Source organism: Catharus ustulatus, chromosome 3, assembly GCF_009819885.2.
Source record: "Catharus ustulatus isolate bCatUst1 chromosome 3, bCatUst1.pri.v2, whole genome shotgun sequence".
In the NCBI taxonomy this organism is placed as follows: Eukaryota; Metazoa; Chordata; class Aves; order Passeriformes; family Turdidae; genus Catharus; species Catharus ustulatus.
This window is the reverse complement of record NC_046223.1, coordinates 50840268-50867176: the sequence shown is the minus strand read 5'-3', so window position 1 is coordinate 50867176 and position 26909 is coordinate 50840268. Positions and strand designations below refer to the sequence as shown.

The following is a 26909-nucleotide window of genomic DNA, read 5'->3' as shown; positions in this document are numbered from 1 at the left end:
TTCACATTATTTGCAAAACTTCTCTATTTTTTTTAAAGTAACATATTTTATGCTTTGATTTTTATCTGTATTGTATTATAAAGCCATGGACTTTACAAGCAGGTAATTTTGGCAGGGGCTAAATAGCTGTTTTACAGAGAATACTTTTGAGGGGATTGGGTTTTTGGAACTGCAGTACTTATTTTATTATGTCAATATTCCTGGAATTAGAAATGTCTGAGTTAATTAGGGTCTTACAGGCTTCAGAAATATTGGTGGCCTAATCAGAGAGGACTCTCAGTGTCTCCACGGTATTATTTATGGTGCTGACAGAAGTGCTCCGCTTTATTTACTCACTTGGCAGTTGTCAGCAAAAGACACTCTTACAAGAGCAAAAATTAAGATGTGTTGACAGAGTGCTAGAATTAGTTTCATGGCTTGACTGTCCCTCACATCCTGGAGTCTGTGGCACTGCTGGGCTGTCTGAACACAGCAGCACTTAGCAACAGCCCAACTGCACACACAGCAGCCCAGTGCCAGTGCCACGCTCTGAGGGCTTTCATGACTGTAGGGCTGTGCCTTTCATTTGCAGTAAGTCAACAAAACCTCCTCATTAGCAGTTGAAGATACAGGAGGAAGTGATTGATAGCCTGGCTTCTAAGGAAGCAGTGCACATTCAAATGTTACCCACCAGGGCAGTCTTCAGCTGCCACCAACACGGGAAAGCAAAAGTACTTTAAAGTGGTGAAAGTTTGCAAATGCTGCCAGAAATTGGAATGATAAAACTATAATCACAGGTCAGGATAAAATTCTGTCAGTCCAGTCAAATGGTAAATATACAGATAAATTGTCAGCACCATGCTGAGAAAATTCTTGGTATTGATTCTCTGCCCTGTGGGTAGATATAATACAGTAATATATTCCTTTTAATTAAAAAAAAAATAAAGAAAATAAGAAAATGTTTTATAGTTATTCAAGTGTGAGAATGTAGTAGAATATGTATTTACCTCATTTTTATATGTAAGAAGAAGCAAAAGCATTGATAACTGTGACTATGGGGGGGCTAGTCTATTGGTGGGGTTTTTGCACCCCACTTTTTTTAAAATACAGTTTATTAGTTACTTTAAATTGAAAGTTCCAGTGCTTGAGCAGAATTTAAATGAATTGACTATGGTTTATGAACTGCAGTTCAACCAATAACACTAATTTGGATTTTTCTTTAAATTTATTTTTATGTAACAAAATTAAGTATGTAGGTCAGTCTTCTGTCTCTCCATGACACGTGGCAGTATTTGTTGCTTTCTCTTTTCTACATCAATTGTTACTGGTTCAGAGTGGGCTGCTATTTAAAATATTCTGTGTTTCTCCAGCTTTCTCTTGCTTTAATGATACTAAAGTTTTTGTTTCATAGTTTCATTCTTTCTCTCTCTCTCTTTTTTCTTTTTTTTATGTCTTCCTTACAGTCCTATCACTCTCATCAGTATGTGGCCAGAGCAATATGAGTGAGTATGCAGAACCCCTTTATCTGGAAGCTTTATTTGCCAGTTGTTTTTTTATTAGCTCAGTTGCAGCTAATCTGATGTCCCTGAGCTGTAGGGTATAGCTGACCCAAAGCAGTAACACCCTCAGGAATATTGTGCATGTATTTTTTTGATTTAAAAATAATGTTGTCTATATAATGAATTGCTTTAAACACCACTAATTTTTTGTTATTATTTTTAAAATAGTCCTTCCCAGTCTCCACAGCTGTTTCATGATGACACACACTCCAGGATAGAACAGTATGCTACTAGGTAAGAGAGACATGGTTTCTCACTAGCCCATTGCATTTTGTGGTTGATTCCTGCAGTTTTTTATACACACTGTTGGATGGATATTATTTATTAAAAAGATATTGTTCTCTGTACTTAGAAGAAAGTCAAATGTTTTTAAATCATTAGCTTCTTATTATGGTCATATTAAATGTAAAATACATGTGTTAAATCTATCATCTCTCATATAGAATTCGAGCTGTTGCAAAATTGCATTATTTCTAAAATGTGCCATTATTGGTTTCTTTCTTCATTTTTAACCTTTGAAATAAACTGAACATTTTCTATATAGAGGTTTTCTCAGTAGGATATTAGATCCAGAGTTTTGTTTTCTCCTGTGATAGGCTGACACTCTGCATTACTGTTGGCTTTTGGCAGAGTAGATTGTAATTACAGATATTTTATGTTGTGGGTTTTGTGGGGTCACCCTCGTCCTGTTGTGATAAAATGTCTGTTATACCAAATCCATCTCAATGTTTCTGTGTTTCATTAACTCTCTTCTGTACATTCAGAGCTGGTGATCACAGAATCATTAAGGCTGGAAAAGACCTCTAAAATCATCAAGTCCAGCCATTAACTCAGCATGACTGTGTTCACCACTAAACCATGTCCCCAAGTGCCATCCCTGCATGCCTTTTGAACACCTCCAGGGAAGGCAGTTCCAGCTCTTCCTTGGGCAACCTGTTCCAATACCAGACCACCTTTTCACAGAGGAAACTTTTTGTAATATCTAACCTCCCCTGGTGCAACTCAAGGCCGTTTCCTCTCATCTGGAGTTAGGGGTGTGATGATGGTGAAACATTAACCAGAGACAACCTCTGAAAAATAAGTACCATGGGAACTGACTAGGTTTTTCTTTGGGTGGTTTTATTGTTGTAGCTGATCTCCACAACTTAAAAACAATTTTAACTTTTTCATTTTTTTAAAATAAAAATTCCAAGTGCATGTTTAAATTAATAGCATTCTTATTTATGGGCACCTTAAAAATCTTCAGACCAGTTTTTAAAATGTCTGCACATGATCTTTGCAGCAAGAGAAAATAGGGCAGGAAATAAAGCTGAAGGGCTACCCACAGTCAGCCTATTTTTTTTTTTTTGTCCCCCAATAGCAAATGTTTTCATCCTTCATTAGTAGTAGAGCACAATGACATACAAAGTCATTACAGAGCTTTTCAGTCATTTGAAACATGTCATTCATATAAATCACCCAGCATTTCTTTGAATCTATAACTTAGGCCATGTTGTAACAAATTAAATTTCACTAGAGATATGGAAGAATTTTCTGTCTAGCTATATCCATTATTCAGCATGTGGTATCACAATACTGTGGCTTTTTGTGCCCAGATGAAGCTCAAACTCTGGACTCACATTAAGGATCAGTGGAGATCCTAGGTGCAATAGCTGTTTTCCCTCTCCTCCCCCTCACCTCTTGCCAGTTCTGCTTGGGTTGAGATTAGCTAAAGGTGGACCGTGCACTGCTCAATTATCATTCAGGATACAAACCTGAATCTGTACCTGCTATGTGCAAACATTGCTTAGTAAAATTGAAAACTTCCTACTAACTGCCTCATAGGTAATCTGTCTAAACCTACTCAGGATTGGTTTCCTTCTAACAATAAAATCTAAAAAAAGAAGATATAATTCTGTGTTTTTAATATAATTTTTATTGTGTTCTTTCTAGTTGAATCTGTTATGCATTTGATGCATATAAAATAGTTTGGGTTTTTTTTTTTTTGTTCCAGTCTTTTCAGCTAAGCATCTTTAAAAAAATATTATCAGGGCTCCCCTGATAAGACAGTGCCCAACAGAAACAGTAAATTAGGGCTTAAAGCCTTCACTGTCACTGGTTGGAGAACATTCAACTCTCACTGTTCTGTTTACAAAATCCCCTGCCTGGAATCAAGTACCTTCTCTCTGTTCTGTCATGCTGTGTCACCTCTGAGTTACTTCCAATTTCCTTCCTGAAAAAGCTTTTGGTTTTTATCCTACCTTGAAGGCTTTTTGCACTCTAGGGTCCCTTCCCTGTCTCTCTGTGTTCCCTGATTAGGGCCATCTGCTGGTTCCATAAAATATCTCAAGCAAATCCTCAGAAATGATGGCAATCCTAAATTGATTATATTGGTGTAATCTGCATTAGTGAGTTGGAATATCTATTACTCACTAAGGAATTCAGGGCAGGTTCTTCTCTGTTAAAAGTAATGGGGGTTGTACTACTTCCCTTTGTGACAAAGGGACTGTTAAGATTAATTTCTAAACTCATGTTTCATCAAAAGATTTAAAGATGCCGAGCTTATCAGCTTTATAAAGGTGAATTGTAAGCATGTGGCTTACTGTGAACTAGATTTGTTTGAGATGCTCTAGAGCAGAGTTAATCTGATTTGTCCTGAGTCACTTCAGAAATTCTCTTCCCTTCAGTTGGAGCACAATGTCCCAGCCATGGTGGGACAGTCAAGAAAACATCCAGTGTGTGCCTTCATTTATTCTTCTTCTTCGACCCTCAGGAATAGTAACAAATGTACAGAAGGGCAAACTTGCTCCATTCTCAAAGAAGTCACCAGAGTTCCATGTTCTTTAGGGCCTTGCACACTCCCTTCAAAAGGAAGTTTGAAGATGTCTATAGTAATGCATGATGCACTTGCAAAAATATATGTGAAATTAAGATATCTTTGCAGTAAAGGAAATAGCCGTATTTAGTGCTGTTGAATATGTGTGTAGAGCATTAAGTATTGCTCAGTTTTTATGTACATCTCTTATGTACATAAGGTACATCTTCCCTGGAAACTTGAGTAGATAGAAAATTTCTGCTTTGATTTTAAAGAGCTGTATGACCCTGTATATACTGTCTAGTAATCTGGTTTTTAGATTAATTGCTTCCAAAATGAAGAACTGTAGTCAATGATTCTCTGTAATTATACTGCTTTTTGTGATGTTTTACAGAACTTGTCTGTCCACAGTGTGGTATTATTTGCCAAGCATCATTTCAGATGTTGCATGTGCTATACTTAAAAAAGATTCATCCTCTTTTGTTAGTCCAGCTTTAGAAAATTCAAAAAGAAAACCATCTGTGAAAACATCTCTTTAACTAATTTTGCCATGCGAGTTGTGGTGATGCTAATGATAATTATGATAGAGGGAGAAAATGCACTTTTTTGTTGCTGTTTGGCAAGTAGAATTAATTAATCATAGCACAAGTTTCTCATAAAAGTCCTCTGGATTATAGGTTTTCATCACAAAATCCAGGAGTTTATTCCTAATCATGTATACAAAGATTGCTGTATCCAAGCTGTTTCTAAGTAGAATTGTTTTCCCCACTGCCTCTGTTTAAATTGTGCAGCATGTTGTCTGAAAGTCGTGGTCTTTCCCTGCCTTTCAGGCTTGCACAGATGGAGAGGACCAATGGCTCCTTCCTCATGGACAGCAGCTCCACCACAGGAAGCGTGTAAGTAACTCATTGCAGCTATCAGGAACTTGGCTTGTAGGTTCATGGTAAAACCTGCAGCAGTTTTAACCAGGACTTAGTCCCCAGTGAGAGCAGTTAATAACTATGAGCCCAAGGATGCCTCCATAAGCTTAATTGTTCCAAGCACCAGTTGTAGAAATTGGTGATGTTCCCTTGACAGTGTGTGGGAACTCTATGTTTGTCAGCAATTCTACTTCAAAAGGGAGAATGTTTCATGTGACTTGTAAAAGGTCACAGCTCTGTATACATTCTACTTTGTATTCCTTTTCTGCTTTTATCATGTATAAATGAAAAGAATCATTTTCTAGGCTTTTACTCAGCCCTAGACAACTTTCTTATTAAAATAAAAAAATCATCTGTACTTTGAAGATTCTTCTGAGTCAGAACAGTGTTGTTACTTCTTGTTTATATTTCAGTTTTCTGGCTACTGATCCATCAGTTTGTAACTGGAATTGTCCTATGTAATAAATAGCGTCCTACTTTAATTTTACCAATTTTATTTTTTTTTTTTTTTAATTATGTGTCACTATTATTGTAAAAACCCTAATCAAAATACATTGGTTCTATGCTTGGAAAACATAGAACCCCTTGAATTGCTGATGGATTAAATACTTTTTTTTTTGATGTAGAAACGAATGTTTTAACCTCACTATATCATCAGTTCAGTTAATTTAATCAGCATTGTAAGACTCTGCTGTTACTCTAAGTTATTGACAAATACCATCAGCATTTTTTAAGAGGAAAACTGAAATTGTCCTTGTTCAGCTTTAGTTAAAAAATACTCTTGGTCTCAGTAATACTTTTACTTACTGTTTTAAAATCTAATAATGAAATTATTCTATCTGTAGATAGGTAGTTCACTCGCTATTAGTGTACTCACAGTTTGAGATTTAAAATATTTTTCTTGAAAGAACAACATGACCCCCTTTAAATGTTGCCTCTTTCCTGGTTAATTAACTCTATTTACGTTCCAAATAATTTTTTTTTCATGCAAATTGCTTTAATGTGTTTCTGTCATTGGCACACTCACCAGTGAGAGAAATGCAGCCAGAATTATTCCCTTTTGATTTCCCTTCCACAAAAGAAGAGCAAACATACTGTCATTTGGCAGGAAAGCTGGAAACTTGAAGGCAGCTAAATGCTCATGCACTTGAGTTGTGTATTTTGAAATTAATGAGCCTACTCATATACAAAGACAAAACAACCATCCTTCCCAATGCAATTTCTCTGCAGTCCTTTTCCTTAGAAAAAGAATTAATATAGAAAGTTTGTGTACCAACAAGTGAAAGGTAGTTCTGAATTTGTGTCTCAGTCAGGGGACTGTTACACAAAGTATGGACAAGAAAGTAACCATGTACACAATGGCACCTTCTGTTTTATTTACAGATTACAATGCATGCTCTCATTAAGGCATAAGTACTGACTTAAAATTCTGTAGGCCTGTGGTTTAAAGTTTGAACTACATGAATAGAATCATTTAGGTTGGAAAAGACCTTTAAGGTCATTAATCGAACTATGCAAGTCCACACCACATGTTCTCAAGTGCCACATCTACGCCCCTTAAATGCCTCCAGTGGTGGTGACTCAGCCACTGCCTAGGGCTACCTGTTCCTGTGCTTGACAGGATGATGATGAAGAGATTTTTTCAGAGAACTACAGAGCTGTGAAGTTTGTATCCCAGTTTGGATCAGAAATTGCTGAAACATTAGGAATTTATGATTATAGTTCAAATATATTCTTGTTTTTAAAATACTGTTTAACATAGAAATGGGGATGGTGAAACTATTCGTATATGGATGGAATTCAAAGGAGCAATTTGAAATGTGAATACATGTTTTTTCAGTTCAGATGTAAGCTCTGAGGCAAGCTTCTTTTTTTTTTTTACAGTACTATTTCAAACATTCAGGAAACAATTGCTAATTTGGAAATCAAATTCTTTGCTTCTCATAATTTGATTTCTGCTTCATGATCTTATTTTTATTGGTGCTAAAGAGTCCTTCAGTTTACTGGGGATATAGAACAGAGACAGTGTTGCACTTCATTTAGAAAGTAACTACTTTGGTCTTCTCAAGTTCACAGTACTTTTAACATCCTTCATGCTTCAGAGATTATATGTGAGAAGTCATCTGCATTTGAATAAGAGAACTTATTTTCTTAGTTAAAAATAATGAGTTTATTTTCAGGAATGTTTTGTAATATGCCATTTAATTAAGAAAGCACTCATCAAAGATAATTCTTGGGTTTTAACTAACCTGTTTTCTTGAATGTCACTGTGACTTTTATGTCTCTAAGACTAACTCTCCCCTTTTCAAAAGGTATGTGAATTCCTATGAGTATTTTAAAATGCATTTTCCTTAATCAGAAAAATAGTTGTAGATAGCAAAAAAAAAAGGCACAGTCTCTACTGTTGTATGTCCAACTTTAAAAAAAAAACAAAACATTCTAATGCTCTCATGCATGAATTTTCTGGTACAAATACATTGAATAGAAATGTTTTCGCTTCATGTCATCTTCTCCTTACGTTAGAAAGTTCTAAATGTTTAGGCTAGAATGTTGTGATGGATTTTATTTGGCTTTAATTCATGCAGAAGCATCTCTGTCTTTAAAGCAGACTTACCTATTTACAAATGAAGACGAGCATAAGGAAAAAACTGGTTCGTTACAACAAAATTATAAATAGTGTTCCTATCAGAAAGCTATGCCTCACAATTTGATAAATCATGATGTCATAGAATGAAAATAAAAGTTGTTAGAGAAATTAAGACGAGAGTGTAGCTTTCCTATTCCTGTTAGGTGTGAACTATCCTAACCAGCCCATACTGAAGTGAATTGCACTGAGCATAGCATAAATACTTTCAGAATAAATATAGGTGCTTAATAGCCATTTTCTGCTTAGTGCCTTTACTTTCAGTTATCTTCATGTCTGCATAATTGTTGATGCTATTTCACACTCATCTTAAGGCAGAGTTGGAACATATCTGAAATTTTATTTGTTAAAGAACTCTGCACTTAGGTTCAGAAGTAGGAACAGAAGTGAAGGTCATTGATAGTTTTACTTGGCACTGCTACTTAACGTGATGTAAGTCAAACTGGAGCCCCAGTATGTAGTAACTGAATACTGTGACATGATGTAAGGGGTTAAAAGGTATCTTGTCACAAGGAGAAATTTGTTTCAAGGGATGGTAAAATTAGGAGAAGAACAAGTCAATTAGATAAAGTATTTTTGAGTACCTTTTGCATCCTTATTCTAGTATGTCTTATAGCATCAGTAGCTCAAGGTACACTTTATTTGGACTAGAATGCATGGTGCTTAGTATGAGAGCTACAGCAAAAATGAAAATTGTCATTGAAGTAAGTTCACAAACAGCCACATCTTCCTATCTTAAATACAATTTAACAATCAGTTTTCTTAATCAGATAAAGCAATGAACTGATGAAAAGTGATGGTCAGGAAATCTGAATTTTCTTTCTATGATATAGTCAAATAAAAGAGAGGTTATATGCAGCTTTATTTGCCTCTTGCTTCCTCTATGCACAATGCATGTTTTAGAATAGACGTCTTGAAAATATATGTCCACAAAGAGAATAGGATACTTCAAAGGCTGTTTTCCCTGGACTTCTTTGTTGGGGTGTTCTTTTCCTCTGGGATGTACTCCTTTCAAGTCTGACCTTCTGGAATGTCTTGTTTGCTGCCTTTTACTATGGTGAAATGCAGAATAGGAACTGCGGCCTCTGCTGTTGAAGGACTTTGTGTGCTTCTAGTTGTTTCTCAGAGCACACGGGGTATTCGATGAAATAACCACCAAGAAAGAATGAGCAATTAAATTTTACATGCTGCTTTTATTTTGATTGCTGATCAACATCTCCTACCACTTCTACAGAGCAATGTCCCAGATTCTCAAAATGAAAGTATTTGCCTGGCATGGAACAATGACCTTATGTTGTAGGTCATTTGAAGCCCTGTCCTGAGACTTCTGTGCTACTAATGAATCTATCCTAATTACGGTCATGAGGTTTGTTGGTGCAGGTTCAAGGCTGTGTTTTTTCAAACTAGTAATTTTGCAAGACAGACCAAAGGTAGAACACATGGTAAAAGTATATTTCTGTTTCAGAAGACTTCCTTTATCAAGTCCCTGTGAAAAAAGCGTGCTGTCAGTTGCAACGTGTGATGCCTAAAAAAAAAGCAATCAATATTCACAGCCTCTCCAGTAGGCTTTCTGAGGCTACCAGTGGGAAAGGAAATGAAGTGTTTTCTAGATTGAATAACTTTGAGACCAAAATATAAAATTACCTGTATTTTGCGGTGTTGATCTCATCTACTAGACCACAAAACAGTCAAAAGTATGTAAGCATTTACTGTGTAAACTCTTTTTTAAAAGCCTTTATAGGTTTCGTTTAAAATTGAGGTGACACCTAGTGCAAAATCTTGACAATCTCAAATTTAACAAATTCCAATAAATATAATAAATCCAGCTTTAAAGAGATTGATTTTTAAAAATATCCGGTTTAGGTATCCTAAATTTTGTTTATATACTATTTCACCATTTCAAAATGTAGACAGCAGCTTTTTAATGCCCAATTAAAATAACCAGACTAAACTAGATCAAGTGAACATTTCCTGACATCATCAACATCCTTGTACAGAAGGAGACTGTATGTGTAGTCACAGAGTGTCACTTAAATTCACATGTAAACAGTGTTTTGAAGCCTGGGTGATAAAGCTGTGTTCTCTCACCTGCCTGCTTTAACTCTGTTTTTGTGCTCAGCCAAGTTGTGACATTGAATTGCTGTCACTATTGGCTTGCTGTGGCATTTCAGTTTCAGGGTATTCTGCACGTTTTGCAGGGCTGTTGAAACCCCCAGAGGGGTTACATCACTTTGGCAAAAAATTTGCTAAAAAAGTTAGGGTATTATTATCAGGATGACTAAAGGGTATAGAAGTACAATGATGTTTTAATTATCACGTTGGGACCTGATCCAAACTCCATTAACTACACTAGCCTTTGTTTTCATTTTAAGTAGACATGAAGTATTACTGAAAAACAATAGTGACTACGAATTTCCCTGGGATCACTCAAGTAGTGAAGAAGATAAAAGCAGTTAAAGGCTTTTTATTTGTTTTGTTTTGTAGATAAGGGGGGAAAAGGAACACTGGTCTGTTTCTTTCTGTTTCTTTTGCAGCTAGCACTCTTGGATGTCATTTTTTTTTTTTTTAAGGGCATAAATGCACATGCAACCCCAAATTCATTTAACTCATTCTCACTCTGTATATATAAGTATTAATGAAAAATTCATTAAATTTATTCATTTGCATGGAAGATCCATTGTCATTTCTTCTCATAAATGTAGTACTGACAAGTAGTACAGCCAAGACAGCTAAGAAATAAGTGAATGTATATTATTTTCTTTAAACTTTCTACTCATTTTTAAAAGCAAAACTTATTAAATAAGTAGGCAGAACTGGCACAGGCTATATTTTTGCTTGTCTGGATTTTTTCCAGCAGGCACAGCATTACTTGATGTACATTTCTTTGCACAAGTCCAAATTTTCAAGTCTTGATGACTGGAAAGTGGAAGCCACTTGATAGCTTTGGGTAGATAGTGAGTAGTTATCCTTGGGAAGAAATAATTTGGTGCTGTTCTACCATGAGATTAGTCTTCAGTACAAATTTTGTCTTAGGCAGTACTACAACAAAGCAAAGCATTTTGCTAAATGATAGAAGTACTTTTCCAAGAGAGACACGCCAGGAATCAGGATTTATTAAATCTTTGGCTATTTTATCTTGCTTCTAATACTGATGATGCTTTTAAATTGATATACTGAGCTAACAAAAAAATCTTAGCTTAACAGGATAAAGTAATATTTTTCTTTACACAGTTTAGGCAACTCTTGTGTGTCCCTGTCACGTGCATTTTCTCCTTTTGTCCCAAGAGTTTGAACTTATTTATGAGGAACCCCCCAATACATATGCATGGCCTGCAAGACATCTAATGGGTTTTATACTTGTACATGCATTTATTTATACTCTTTCTCACCACAGAAATACCTGCTGTTTCTTACAGGGAATACTTTTCTAAATAACTGGTTTTACTGTTCATTCAAATGAGAAGGTACATTTGGAAATTCTGTGATGCAAGATATTAAATTGCCTGACAGGAAATTTTTAAAAGCCTCCTGAAAATCTCCATTACACTTTTATTTTGAAAAGAAATACTTTTCATGCATGCAATGAACTTCTGATTTTTTTGCATATGCTTTCAAAGGCAGTCCTTGAGGATATTTTTCATTCTATAACTGGTGGATAACAGAATTCACAGCTCCCAAATTTTCCCCAACAATAGGAGGAAAAAAGTTAGCACACAAAATATTTTTAATGTGGAAAAGTCTCTTTTCTAAATAATATCTGCATATGTGTGTATATACTGCCTATGTGTGTGTCACTCTACTCTGACGATGATGCTTTAACTGTAGGAGATCCTTAGGGTAAAATTTGTACCAGTACTTCATGGTGTTATAAGATGTGCAGTGTCTGGTTTGTAGTCAATTAAAGGAGATCATTTAAGGAAAGTTTTCTTCAGCATTTATACTGCTGCAGCAATTTCTCTCTTAAATAATGAGCAGTATATGTTTTTCAGTTGTTGATTTATCCTTCTTGAGTAACCAAGCAAGCAAACTAGTTTTAAGATGTGGTATCTTTCACTTTCTATCCATCTGACTTTATTTATGGAGAAAAGCCAGCAACTTGGAAAGTAAGGCACATCTATACAAAACCAAATTCTCTTGGGTATTAAAGCATAATTGAAAGTGTCAGGACTTCTGTATCTCCTTACCAGAAAGTAATTTCATGTGAGTCAGGAGGAGGACAGTGTTATAGTTATTTTCTGTCCCTGAATCTCTAAGAAGGAAATCTATTACCAATGCAGAATTTCAAGGTAATGTATGTGTGTATCAAAATAGGGGGAGAAAAATGCAACTTTTTTCTCTAATTTTATTAGGTAAATTGAGCAAACCAAAATTATCTCTTAAAAATTAAAAAAATGTCATTATTGTTAAAAAATGGATCTAGAAGATGCTTCTTTATTTATTTTTAACGCATTTCAAATCAGTCATCTTTGATTGCTGATTTGACTGATTGCTGTTTCTTTTCAAACCACTGATTCTTGTTTTCACTCTTTCTTTTTGAACCACTAGCAGCATTTGTTCTTTATGCATAGATTAAACTAAACTAATCCTTTACTACAGATGAATGTGTTTTTTTCCTGTGCGTTGTATGTTTATATGGTTTTCTTTAAGTATGTTTTTTAGGCTAAATTTCATCTCCCTTAGTCCTTTTCCATAAACAAACAAAATCCCTCAGCTTGATAGAGATGTTTGCTCACATAATAAATGTTTTACTGCTCTGTCTTTATGTGTGTTGTTTTGTTGTTTCAGAGAGGATGAGCATGCCCTTATCCAGCAGTATTGTCAGACACTGGGAGGAGAGTCACCTGTGAGTCAGCCACAGAGTCCTGCTCAGATACTCAAATCAGTGGAGAAGGAAGAACGGGGAGAGTTGGAGCGTATAATTGCTGACCTTGAGGAAGAGCAAAGGTCTCATTATCATCCTACTGGTGTCTGAATTGCCGTTTTGTTGTTGTTTGAGCCATAGTGCATGCACTCTGTTGAAGATGAGAAAGACCTAGAAGTCATGATTTTGGCAAAAAACCCCAAACAATCCACAATCAAGGCATATGTTATGCATAGCCTGGCTCTGTTAGATAGAAGAGGGAGGTGTCTGTGAAGAAATAAATTACTTTCACTTTGACTTCACTGCTATTTTTTCTACCCCCAATAAAACGCAAGTCAAGACATTGAGCTATTTATGTTGTTAGTTGGATATGCTAACACTGCTTGAAGAAGTCTTTTATTTTCATTTACTTGATTAAGTCATCATTCTCCTCCACTTTTCAATATCGCAGGTGTCTGCAGATAGAATATGAGCAACTAAAGGAGCAACATCTTCGGAGAGGAATAAACCCTCTTGCATCACCCCCTGACTCTGTTGTGTCCCCTCAGCATGCTTCTGAAGATGCTGAACTCATTGCTGAAGCTAAACTCCTGAGGCAGCATAAAGGCCGCCTGGAAGCAAGGATGCAAATATTGGAAGATCACAATAAACAGTTGGAGTCTCAGCTTCACCGGCTACGGCAGCTGCTCGAGCAGGTACTTGTACACTTTGCCCCACACTGTTTCTGCAGGGTGGATTTCTTGGTGGAGCTAAGGCATTGACATTTCACTGCAGATATTTTCACCATGCATCGTTGGTCTGTTGCAATCAATCATTTCTAATGAGATATTTTTTCTTACCCTTCAGTATAACCCATAGTTAATGTCAAATGAGCAGAAAATGATTGCAAGTGCTGGAGTAATCATGGGAACTTAGGAAACACTGAGAATAACACAAACAAGAGCAATAGGTTTTCATTAATTAAAAAGCATGAGAAGAAAATATATACCCTACTCCAATTAATGATGCCAGCCATATCCCATGTTTGACTTCAGTTTTACAAGATGCTTTCCTTAAATGTTTATTTGTTGTCACAGTTAGTCACTCAGACATCTCTTAGCATGCCAGAGACAGATGGCCAAAGATACATGTCTGAAATACAAAGAAGCAAGTAATTACATTAAACTCCAGTTCCTCTTGAGTATTTAGACCAATAAGCTACAGCCAAGTGGTCTTTCACAGAAGTAAATGCTGGAGGTAAGAGCCTTTTAGCAAGTGCTGGTAGCTGGAGATCATAGGGTTTCCTTGTTGGCAGAAGGAATGCAGATTGCTTTGGAAGTCAGCATGTGCACCCCTGCCTTTGAAATAACAGGAGCAGCATATACCAGGTGTTGTTAGAGATGGTAGTTTGTACTATATCATGTGGGGAAGCTTGAGTAATGAAGATAAATTTGTGTGAATGTTTCCTTGTAACTAATCATTACATTTGGGTCACAGTGCAATGAGACAAGTGTTTCCTGCCTTCTATGAGTCAGATGACTGGCTGTATGTAGTAGAGGATTTAACTAAGTCAAGAAATAGGCTACATAAACCAGGTATTAAAATGGCCTAAGTTCTTGCTGTAGATGATACTCTTATTACAGAGATTAAGGTATTGGTTGTTTGTTTCACTGGCTGACTGTCATTTTTTCTAGGCAGTTTTGTCTGAATAGGATTAAGATGCATCTGTTCCAATTACTTCCCTACTCCTCTAGCAGAGTAAATTTTGTTGCCACTGTTATTCTAGCATTTTAATCAGTATTTGAGTAACTGTAATGTTTCACAGGGAAGATAGCAACTGGTGCACTGTTAATAATAATTTATAAAGTAAGGATCTTGGGGTATTTGGCCAATACTTGGTCTTTTAGAGAAGGGTTTAAAATCTGCAGAGAAACCTGACTGAATAGAACACAGAAGTTCTGCCAAACCCATGGTCACTTGCACCTTAGTGCTTAGAGCAGAAACCTATTCACCCCTTAAAAACATTTTTGTCCTCTAATGATCTTAGGATGATATCACAATTTTGTAATATTTTTGGAATCCTTATGCCACTGCTAGTAAGACCTTTGGAGTATATGTTTTTCTTGTGATAAAGTGGGTGGGAGAAGGGACAGTAATTCTTTCTTATCAATTCTGCCTTTGGGCAGAATTTTCTAGGCATTCTGCAGCTTTTGAGTTCAGATGGGGTAAAGTAGAATAGAGGTGACCTTTTTTTTAATATTTCTGTCTGTTTATACCTCTTTTACTGTATACTGTTGCTCTTTTGCTTTCTGTCCACATTGTCCTGTCTCTGTGGGAGTCATGCCATGCTTCTGATTGTTCCAAGTATTATTTCCTAAGGTCTTTGTTTCTCCTCTGTCATTTAATAAAGTGGCTTGTACAAAGTCAAGTATATGAGAAGGTCTGCATTATTTCTTTTATAACATATCTGTGGCTTTTCAATATGCCTTTCTATACATATCATTACATAATTTACTGGATGTTTTGCAAGTTGCTTCCAGAATGTTGAAACTACTCCCTTGATGGAGATTCAGAAATTTTTAATAATTTGAATTTTTTTAGTAATGTTCTTTGAAATTTATGTTGACATTAATAGAATTATGAAGCAACACTGATTTCCATTACTGCCCCCTTTCTGAAAAAATGACCACTTTTCAGCATGTTTGTTGTTCTATCAGCTTGGCCACTACCTTTTAGGAATGCTTTTATCTCTTTCACTACTTGGGGAAGGCATTTATTGAAAGCCTTTTCACATTTATTTGTTTCTTTGGCTTTTACTGGCTGTCCCAGTTAATTTTAGTGGATAACAGGAATACCTTTTCTTATTAATGAGATGGATGATTTGCAAGAAAGATGCTCATAAGTCCCAATCTCAAAATATATAACAACAGTATAATTCCTAGTATTAAAGGACAACTGTCTTGCAGCAGTGTCTTTGCCATGGCTGGCATTTCATACCATCTCTGTTTGTCTATTCTATCAACAGCAAGTCTCCCCATTTCTCTTCTCCACTAGCCTCCTGACTGGTGTTTTCTACCACTGAGTATAAAATAGGGGCTGAGGGCTTTTTTATTCTCTAAAAAATTGGAGTAAGTCTGTCTATACACCAATATTAGGGCAGAGAGTTAATGAAATTTGGAAACTTTCATGTAGTAACTGCTTAATCTAGATGAGAGCATTCTAGGACATTCTTTAGAGAGCATCTTTAGCAGAAAATTGCATGCATCCTCACTGCACATTTGTCTACTTCAGGTTACAATTCTGAGGTTACCATACTATTTTTATTTTAGCAAGCCCAAAGGATTGGTAGCTGTCACAGAATGTTGTCATTTTTGTCTGCCTGATTGATTAGGGTGCCAAAGAGGAAGGTGAAAAAGAACTGGCATGTGACAGCTTTGATACCAACATGTTAATCAGACAGAGAAAAAACAAAGAATCCATTCTCATTTTTCTTTCTTCAGCCTTTACAGATACTGCATTTGCAAAGTCAAAGTGAGAGCTATTATGAAGGGCATTTAAAGTCTGTTTGGATTTTTCTCGGTTTTCTCTGAGCTGCTGAAAAGAGGTTTCATATTGGATTTGATATTGAAGTTAGTGGGAGCTAAAATCATCTGTCAACAGCTCTATGATCAGACAGAGTAAATAGGGGCTGCAACTCCCTCTCCAGCTGAAAGCAGAGGAGCTTTATCAGAAGAGTGCATGAGAGTTTGTTTCTTTTGTAGCTGGGAAAAAAATTCTGGAGCAAGAAGAAACATTTGTAATGAATGTTGTGGTAAAATTGGCATTTTTGAGGTTTCTTGTGATTCAGATTGGGGACACTGAGGTTTAGTTTGTTTTTTACCAAAAGCAGCAGAAGTCAAGAACAGAACAGGTATGTCTTAGCTATCCATTAGCCACAGATCACTTCAGGCTCTTCTTTGGAAAAGACACCAGCAGGAGGCACAGTGAAATAAGGTGCTGTAGATTAAAATTGGTTGAAACAAATATCTTCTTTGAAGTACATTAAAAACTGCTGTAATACAGAAGCAAAACCACAATTTCAGAGTTGTCTGGAGAAGGACATATTTGTCCCTTCATATTTTTTGCTAGATTTTACCTAAAAAGTAGTCTGAAAACTCCCTGAGACTGGAGTTGGAAACCTGTCCCTCATCCCTACAGGGGTATGCTCAGTATCCCTGCTTTTATTTCTTTCAAGAAGAAGCAGCAGGTGTATAATAACATCTAGAGCTATTTGCTTTTAGTTTCTGGCTTAAGGGTTGTCTGCTGAGTTGTATTGAATAAGAATACATTAACTTCATGATATTGGAAGTGGGTTAGGATGGAAGTCCTCATATTTTGTAGGTGTTACATAGTTGGAGTCAGAATGTGATTTTCTACTGTTATTTTTCTCAAGTTGTCTAACAATAATATTGTTAAATCATGTAAATGCATGCTGATATATCTATATCCTCAACTGGTTTGCATTTAACATTTTCCAGTATCTGATTATTATATTAAGGCAATTATAACACTGCCACAAACCTTCACTTTCTGCTCCAAACCCCACTCTTCAGCTGCTTAACAATATTGTCCTTAATTTGAAAGAAGAGTTTGGTTTGTTTAAGCTTTTCTTTTTATTGCAGTCACTGGAACTATGCAGTGTAACATTTATCAGTATATTTAAATGAAAATGAAGTAATCAGGCACTGCTATCTGATAAGATGGTTTTTTGACTTGTTTTTAAATCCAGCTGCAATGTTTCATTCTGACTGCTGCAACAGTAGATGGTACATCCATGTAAGGTATTTCAAGTATGTTTTGTTTTCTCTCAGTTTATCCACTGAGGGTCCTTGTGCTCTGCAGTGCTCTTTTATCACATACAATAGAGCTACTAAGTGGTACCTTGACTAACTCATTACCTGAGTTTGTAGGCATTTAATTTCTGTCTATCAACACGAACTGTTGACTTTGCAGTGCCTTGCTATCCTTGACTGAGCCTATGTCTGTGCTGCAGTTTTTAATGTCCAACACAGATCTTCTCATTCACCCTCATTCATGTGTGCACAATTTATTCATAGTTGCTACTTGAACAGGACCAGAGGCAGAGATTTACTCCAGGTGCAAATTTGCATTTTGAATGATTCATATTCTCTCTGTTCATCTGTTTGTGGGGTGGGCAAGCAATGACTCCACTGCTGGAGTTAGTTTTGTTCTTCTGTATTGAAGGGAGAATTTGCTTCCTCTCTTTGCCATTACAGCTCTAACATTTCAGACGGTGGTTCCTGGCAATACAGAATTGCCTGGGTTAAGTTATCCCAGGCTTCTGTGATTTAAAATCACCACCCTCATTTTACTTAGACTCTTTAGCTGGATTGAAGCCTGGTACTGAGCAGCAAATTACTTAACTACCTGATAGTAATTCACTGTTCATAGAAGTGTCTTGACAGTAAAATCCTTCTCTGGCTTGAAAACATTTCCATTTTTCTTTGTCTCCTATGCAGACTAATATTTCTTGGTTTATTCTTTTAGTCAAAGCTGGCCTTTAGTACTGTCATGCTGAAAGAGATGAGATTTAGAGGAGTTTTATTGAAGATTGTTTTTGTTAAGTTGGAAGCTATCTCAAGAAACTGACTATTTTAGTTAAGGCTGTGAAGCACAAAGGAGTAAACTTTTGCATAAATTAACAGCCGTTCTGTATTCTAACTCTACATCAAGTCTCACAGATATTCTAGGTACTTGCTCAGTTTCAGAAAGACCTTAAAAGCAATGATCTTCTGTATTATTTCACTATCTGCCTTTGATGGATTTACTTAAATAACCTGCTCCTTAAGCTGTTCAGAAGTAATTTCATAATTTGCAATCGAAAAGATAAGTGATAGCAGCAACAATTTCAGCTATATCTGCATCAGAGGCAAATATTTTACTTTTTTTTTTTTTTTCCCCCAGAACAATCACTTCTGGAGCTCAAATACTGTATTGCTAGTATCTACCTGGAAAGAATTTTTAAAAGAAGGAAAAGAAGGGGAAAATGTGTGAATAAGGTCCCTTCCAATATTTCTGAGCTGCTCTGGCCTTTTCTTATATTCTGTCCATATATGTATACTTAAATGTAATCTCACACACATGGTTAAAGTTAAATGTAATATTGATTTCAGTGATTCTTCAAGTGATTTTAATAGTTCAGAAAAGCTTCTTTTCAAAGTATATAAGTTATTTCTCAGAATTTTCAGAAGTTTACGTAACACAAATTTTTACATAGTACAAATTCTTGCAAATTTGGTGTCTTTCACATGGTTGAGAATCAGCAGCAGCAGGAGTGATGGCTGGGTACCACTTTTTAGATTTAATGAAGTTGTTTTGGATCTATCTTGAGTGTTCACTTGATTCTGGAGTTCTGCAAATCTGTTCATGATTGAACAGTTGTTTCGAAGAATGCATAGTCATCCTTGTAAAGCTTTTTATGGGCCCCTAGCTGAATGTTCTGTTTGTGTGTGTATTTGTGTATATATACCCATGCAGATAAATACAATCTAAATAATCCCACTCTGTAGTCTTTTTGCAGAGCTGGGCTGGGAACCTTGGCATACTGTGTGTATTGTACATTTTTGTGATGCAGCAGAACATTGTTTTCAACAAGACCATCAACTGGAGTCTGTAAGAACTGTTCTTAAGTCTAAATTTTCTTTTAACAAGTTCTTGGTTTGATGTTTTGTTTTTTTTTTTACTCCTCATCAGTTGTATGGACCTAAACCAGCTTTGGAGAGCAAACAAGAAAGAGCACACACACAAAAAAAGAAAGGAACAAGATGGCTGCATACCAGCTTACAATGAAATTATGTGGATACAAGTAACATGAATTTATGTCTTCTTGTGTTTAATGTAGCCTGAGTCAGACTCCCGGGTCAACGGCACCTTCCCCTGTGCATCCCCCCAGCACTCTGCCCTTGGCTTCCCACTGGAGCAGGACAGCAGCTCACAGTTCCATCAGACAGGTGGGTGTTCTGATCAGATATGTGCTCATGAGGCCAGAGGTGATTACTAGATAGGTTTGTTGGTGCTTCTGGAAAGATTTGTAAATCAAAAGGAGTGGATCTTTGCGGTGCTTCTGGCTCAGTGCAGCTGGAGCTGTTGCTTCCTCACGCTTGGGAAGAGCTGCAGTATCCTAAGAACCCATGTGATTACAGACTTTTGTTGATAGACTCCTTGGTTCCATCTATACTGACCAAAGGAATTTACTAGGCAAATCCATCCTCACTGAAAGGGGAACCAGACTTCTTTGGGCTGAAGTGGCCAAGAGCTGTTTGTCCTACAGTACACACCTGGACCCAAGTATTCTGTCAGATACAGGACTAAATGTCCAAATCACGTAATCTACACTTGCTGCTTTAAAAATTCTTGTGTAACCTCTGCTTATCCTGGTATTTTGATGTTCCCACTCCCAAAAGGTTCACATCTTTAGCAGTAATTAAATATTTATGGGTATAGGCTCTGCACATAAAGGGATTTCTCTCTTGAAAGATTATTTTAAATTCTCTGGTATCAGAACTCATTAATTTCACTGGGAGTTAGCAGAAATAACTACAGACCATTGCACAGTCAAAAGCAGGGGAAGAGGGAAAATATTTTTCTCAAATTATTTTAGGTAAAATTTCCTCCTGTTTTTGTTTTTAAGCCTTGTATTATAGATTAAATATTATTTTGTTTCTGTAAAAACAGGAAAAATATTCTCTTACATACTGAAATTTTTCATTTAACATTAACATATGTTTTCATTTTATCTGGAAAAACATGAAACTTCTTGGAGTCTGATTTCATGCAGTGAAAAGATGCAGTATGAAAGATGCTGTCCAATAACACTGCCAACAACATAGCCAGTTATATTCCCTAACCATTCTCTTGGCTAATTTTAAGCATCATTTTTCAAAAAGATGGCAATGAGGATTTTAGCTGGTATATATTGAACAAAGACCATCTAGAAGATAAATGTTGGGATTTTTTCAGAGAAAGAATGTTTATTCACTCTGAAATTTACATGACAAATCATCTGCAATTGGAACAGAATTTTAAGAGAGTAGCTACCAAGTTTCATTCCCTCATCTTGTAATTTTATTTATTTTAACCATACATTTTTGTATACTGTTCCTTGCTGGCAACTATTAGCTAAATCCTGGATGCAATGTTTAAGTTTTAATAAAAGATAAATGAGTTTGACTGAAAAATCAATAATGTAACTTTCACGTCCTCTCCCAAGGCTGGCAATTACTAATGATAGTTCGTACACATTACAAAGGCTTCAGGTACTGTTTTCCCTTGAAATATAAAGGAGTAATTAACTAGAAGGTTGGCTAAGAATGCCTTTTAGAATGTTGCTGTCCTTTTTTGGTTTTTTCTCCTCTTGTTACAAAATTCGTTTGTTGTATCCACAGATGACTTGTTAGTTCCACCTCATGATACGAACACAGATCTAACAGATGTTATGGAGCAAATCAACAACACATTTCCAGCTTGCTGCTGTAAGTTTAGCAAAATATATCTCTGGAATGTTGAAATTGGGGTGGTCTTTTGAAGAAAAAGAATCATTCCTGTGATATTGACTAGGAAAATAAATATCTCTGGGGGGATTTCTTGTGTAGATATGCAAGCTCTATAATTCCATCCCTTATAATTCCTCAATAGACACTATTTGTGAAGGTAGATAAATGTTCTTGTTTTAAGTGGAAATGAGCCTGTAGCTCAATGTGGAATTTTCAGCAGTGCCCACAGGAGGGGAAAGACATCTAGAATCTCATTAGCTGCTGATAAAAACCTTTTGTAGAACTTAGGTGAATGTAGACTCAGAATTTGTGAATGCAGTTTTTATAAAAAACCTTGAAAAAAAAATTCCTTATACAATTAGTCCTTAGACTAATGACTGAACTAGTTGTTAAATAGACCAGAGGAAATCTGTGAATGTAGCACGTAACAACTTTCCATGCTTAAATGTATTGGAAGTTGATGTTTTATTCAGTGTCTATTAAAGAGAGATCAAAAAGAAAACCAGCTTGTTCCTATGCATGTCTTGTATCAGCTAACTTACATTTCCACTGATCCTCCTCCTTCCAGTGTCACTGCACTTGCAAAAGTGAGGAGCTGTCTCCTGTATTTTGGTGTGGTTTATAAAATACATTTATACATATACACATCTCTACATATATATTTCTGCTCTTCTGGCTTAGAAAAACAGTAGTGCAAATTTTGATATATTTTCAAATCAGTTGAGAGTTTCAAAAGAAATGTAATAATGATGGTCAGTTTTAAAAGGCAGAAGTCAGACAGTGGCTGTTTATGCCCAGTCTTTTTTGGAAGCATCAAGACTCAACTCTATGCTATTTCATAAACTTTGTGAACCCTGTTAAAATATCCCTTTTATCTCTTGAACATACATTGTTTGGGTGTGACAAGCTGCATCACAGAAGAAGCAACTTGCATGTTTTGAAAAAGAAAATTAGGTTCTAGCAAAAAAGGTCTTGTTTCAGCTGTCCTTTTTGATTTTTGATGAGTTCAACAATTCAGAGCCCCTTGTTCTGCAAATTAAAGATGTAATTCTAAGGAGCATCTCATTTAAAGTCAACAGCTAGTGGAGCTGCTCAGCATACTTTGAGGGTGTGTGTGTATACAAATCAGTATAAAATGCAACTGAAACATTTGTTCTTGGTTTTTCAAATTACTGTCTTGCTATGTGACTATGGCCCAAATGAACTTAAAAGCAGGTTGCATTATCTCAGGACAAGCTTGGTAATGATGGCTGTTTTCCAGGACTGGAAAACAGAAAAAAATTCTTTTGATTCCATGAACAAACACCTTGAACAAGACAGGAAAATACTACAAGTGAAAACCATGGCTCCTTCATATTGTGAAGTCTATCTGAGCATTTAAGATTAAAAGAAAGTACAGTTCCAAATTTCACGAGATTTTTCCCCATTGTCAGGCTAAACCAATTTTTCCCTAACTAGTAGGTACTACTTATGTTTGCTGTCATTCAGTCATTCAATAGCATCTTTTACTTGGGAGTAAATCTTTTTGACTGTCAGATTAATATCTTAAATGCTTTAGAAGCCTAGAATGAGGATTATTAGTCTGGCCGTCCCAACAAAGTACATTAGACTCTGAGTTTTGCTAAGAAAGACCATCTAAGTCCATCATCTTTTCTTGTGGCCATTTGAGAGGGATCTGTCTTCCTGGCCAGACATTTGTCAAATCTGTTCTGTAAAACTTTAAATTATGTAGATCCCTTGAACTCTCTAGGAATCACAGTATTCCTTAAAGAATAACCTTAACGAGTAATATCCTTAGCCTGTTTGTTATACCCAAGCTCAATTTTATCAAAATAGTCTTCATGTGTAACATCTCATTTCCTATTATTAATTAAAAAAAAAAACAGTAAAAAACTTCCTTCACAACCTCTGCTTTACTTGTCTCTTCTGCCATGGCCACAGTCTCCATCAAGGAGTTACTAGCATCTGAGCATTATGCTAACAGAGATCGTTGTCTTACTTGCTTTCTTTGTTTTCATGGGTTTCAGGTTATAATTCATCTTGAAATCATATGTCAAATATCTTTTATGAAGCAATTATTCATGTTGCAAAGCCAGCAATGCTTTTAATGGCAGATTTTGTTGTTTTGTTGTTTTTTGGGGTTTTTTTTTGTTCTTGAGATCCACTGATCATGGATATAATGCCTCTTTTTCTTTCCTTATTTATGTCATTGATCCTCAGAAGGCAGATGTACAACACTGTGCAGAAGCCTTGTCTATGCATCTGAGTGATGTCCAGAACAGAGCATTTTAAACAAATGATACTGTAATACATTACTCAGCAGTTTCTATGGCTACAAATAATGAAAATTAAACAATTCATATTAATTATATCATTATAATGCTGTAAGTTTGTGAAGAATTAAACCATCACAACACATTTCTAATTAAATGTTTAGTTGTTTAAAAATAGGTATTTTTGTTCTTTTGTAGTATGTATTTTCATGATAATAGCTTTGTTTTTAAACTGTCAAGATGCAGACTCATGTAATTTTCTAACCTTTTCTGTCTCTATTTGCAGCAAGTTTCACTGGCAGACCACAGGTATGAAACGTTTACATATTTGCATAGGCATTGGGAACAAAGCAAGTGAAAAGTTCCATTAAAGCAAATGGGCTGGGGGTGGTTTTGGGCTACATTTTTACCTAGAGGTCTCTTTGGAAGCTAGATTGATACATCAGAAAGGCCAGATTTCAGAATATCACAGGTAAAAAAATTTCTACTAGGTCAGGCACTGCCACAGTGCTGCAGGTCTGCACTGCTATCCAGATGGAACCAGCTTGCATTTATTTGGGCCAATTAGTTTCAAGCCAGGATGTGCTTGCAAGATCAGAGCTGGTTCTTGCAAAGACATCCATATGTCCTTGTGCCCTGGTGCCCACAACTCCACTTTCAGGAGTGTGGGCACCACTGCACAAGGATCAGGAGCCACACAGCACCTTAGGCATTAGATTAAGCTGTCGGCACTTAATAGGCAACCACTTGAACAAGGGCTTAAAACACTGCAATATTGTAAACTTAGATTTCTTTTAACTACATGTCTCAAGCACGTAAATTTCTAAAATAGGGGGGTTTTGTAAGATGATGTGACAGTCCTGAGCTGACTGAGCCCAGAGCAGTTGGAGGTTTCTGTGAGTGCTAACACGTGGTTCTGATGTTTCTCATCAGGCGATGTGAGGTGTTCATCGGGATGTCAGCCAGTGCTTCCTGGCGTGCAGCACAGCCCCGTTCTGCAGCCTGCCGGCCGCACATTCCGCCTCATCAGAAACCTGCACGGGACCCCAGGACACGCTGTGCGCTCCGACCGCGTGTTCTACTTGAAACAGTACCACACTGAATACCCAAAGACAAGGATGTTGTTTTATAGTATCTTTTGGTTTTTCCTTCTTCCCTTTCTATGCAACTGTAAATTAACGAGCAGTGGAATATTTGACACTGATTTGTATAAATATACAGCCAGGGGAAAAGGGGCAGGGGCTTTATATACGTTCTTTTTGATAATCGTAAAGAGAACTGCATAAGGAGTTTGGAGCAAAATGTTACATTTATACATTCCTTTCAGCTCTTTGCTTTTGCATTGTAAACTACCCTTAGTTATATTCTCACACATGTAATATTCTGTACTGATTATTTGTATACTAACCATCTGACCACACAGATTTCAGAATATCCTTGCATCGTTTTCAGCACTGGCACGTGAAGTTCCCATAATCTGCATTATTGTTGCTGGTTAACAACAATTATCATTAGGTGCAAGATACAGTATTTTAATTCAATTAAGCAAACTCTCATTTCAAGTCATAATTAGCATCCTCATGTACCTAAGTGGTATTTTTAACTTCCTTTTTGTTACTTACAGCCAACACTCCATTTGGAGGATTATTTTTTTAAGCTTTACTTTACATTGAATCAGGAGATGGCTAAAAAGAGGACTTAGATGATAGCTTAAGTTGGTTTTAGTAAGAACTAAGTTAGTGCAATCCTTCCCAATTTTGTTCAGAGACAAAGCTTTGCTGTTCCCTGCTGGGCCAAACTTGCTTCAAGTTTTGGAATTTACAGTCTATGAAGTAAAGCTCATTTCTATGAGATCCCTTTCTTTTGTCTGCCTCTTGGAAATGAAGAGACAATTAGAAAGCCCTTTCCAATACTGTCAGCAACAGAACTTTCCCAGAACTGCAATGCACTTGAATATTATCATTTGGCATTGTAATATTGTAGATCATCCTTATCTTTAAAATAATTTATTTATTTTATTACTTTTGATAAGGATAATTGTGGGAAAGTATGTCACTGATCATCTGATCTCTAGTTTAAAGATTATCATAAGAGATATTAATGCCTTCACAGAGTTTACAATGCTGCATGGACACTTGCTTTAATTCTAGGGCATACCTTTAATTGGTAAAACTGCATGCAATATCTTTTTTGTAAAGTAAAGAGAAACAAAGCTGTGTTGCTCTTAATTATTACTGAAGGAAAAAAACCCCTTAAAATAGTATTGAAAGAGTTGTAAAATTCTCAACTGCTACTAAAAATATGCTAGGGGACATTAAAAGAGCAGGTCAGGAATTTCTAGTGGCTTTTTGAAGTTTTGCCAACCAGACTGTCCTGCATCCACAGTATTTACTCCTGAGCTGCTGCTGCTCAAGGATTCAGGCACAGTGTTGACCACCTTCTACTGTTGACACCAGTGCCAGTTCTTTCCAAACCCTTTAGCAAATTATTTAACCACTCTGCCTCTGTTTTCCCATCTGTAAAATGGGGATGATAGTGCTTACCTCTCAAGGTGATGTAGGACTTAGCATTTCTACAGAGCTTTGCAGGCGCTAAGTATTAGTCTTGAGCAAGTGGAGCAACATTGCCAAGGTGAGAAGAGGAGACGCTGGCTCCTATTAAAATGTAATGTAGTTATTCTGAGAAGGAAAAACCCCACATTTTACAGAAGAGGAAAGCCATGACCACCTTTCTACCTCAGACCTATCTTCCTAAGTAGTATTGGAAATAGCTTTATATTCTGTTCTCTGCAAAGTACTTGGCTTTTATCAAGCTACATAACTCTCTAGGCAAAGAATCTTTTAGAATACTCCCAACATAAGTATAAAAACAAATCAGTAGTGAATTTGGTGGGTTTTATTTTTGTTCTGAATATGAGGTTATGTATAAAGTTGTTTTTCTGCCTGTGTTTGTATGCATCCTTTGTCCTCTGCTGCCAAGTAAATGCTGCTTCAAACACTACATTGTAACATTCTTCCTATGAGACAATAATAAATAAAAGGAATATATTGCAGTAACATGAGAAAAAGTATGAAGTTCTTCCAAATTTTGTGAGCTTCAGGGATGGCACATCTCATTGCTAAATGCTGAAAATTTCATCCTGAAGATTAATATACAGTAATTTCACGAATACAAGCTGCACGGAGTATAAACCGCATTTCTGGTGTGTCACCAACGTTGATGTCTTTGTCAATAAAAAAGCCGCACCCAAATATTAGCCACACTTTCGTTCGCGGCAAACTTTCAAAGTCGTCATTTAGTAACACAATAGCGGATCGCCAGGGCTTACTGCTGACTTTGGAAACACTA

General features: G+C 36.3%; 1 protein-coding gene across 4 annotated transcripts in view; it reads left to right on the top strand.

The window, feature by feature from the left end:
• UTRN (utrophin) overlaps positions 1–26617 on the top strand; it is a 350247-nt gene extending 323630 nt beyond the window's left edge. For all 4 annotated transcript variants that reach the window (XM_033054305.2, XM_033054306.2, XM_033054304.2 and 1 more), the window contains 9 exons: positions 1443–1481; positions 1707–1772; positions 5163–5228; positions 12682–12840; positions 13209–13452; positions 19638–19746; positions 21181–21267; positions 23848–23870; positions 24495–26617. In XM_033054305.2, coding sequence (XP_032910196.1) covers positions 1443–1481; positions 1707–1772; positions 5163–5228; positions 12682–12840; positions 13209–13452; positions 19638–19746; positions 21181–21267; positions 23848–23870; positions 24495–24503 — 802 coding nt within the window. In that variant the 3' untranslated portion in view covers positions 24504–26617. The remainder of the gene's footprint in view (positions 1–1442; positions 1482–1706; positions 1773–5162; positions 5229–12681; positions 12841–13208; positions 13453–19637; positions 19747–21180; positions 21268–23847; positions 23871–24494) is intronic.
• The last annotated feature ends 292 nt before the right edge of the window (positions 26618–26909 follow it).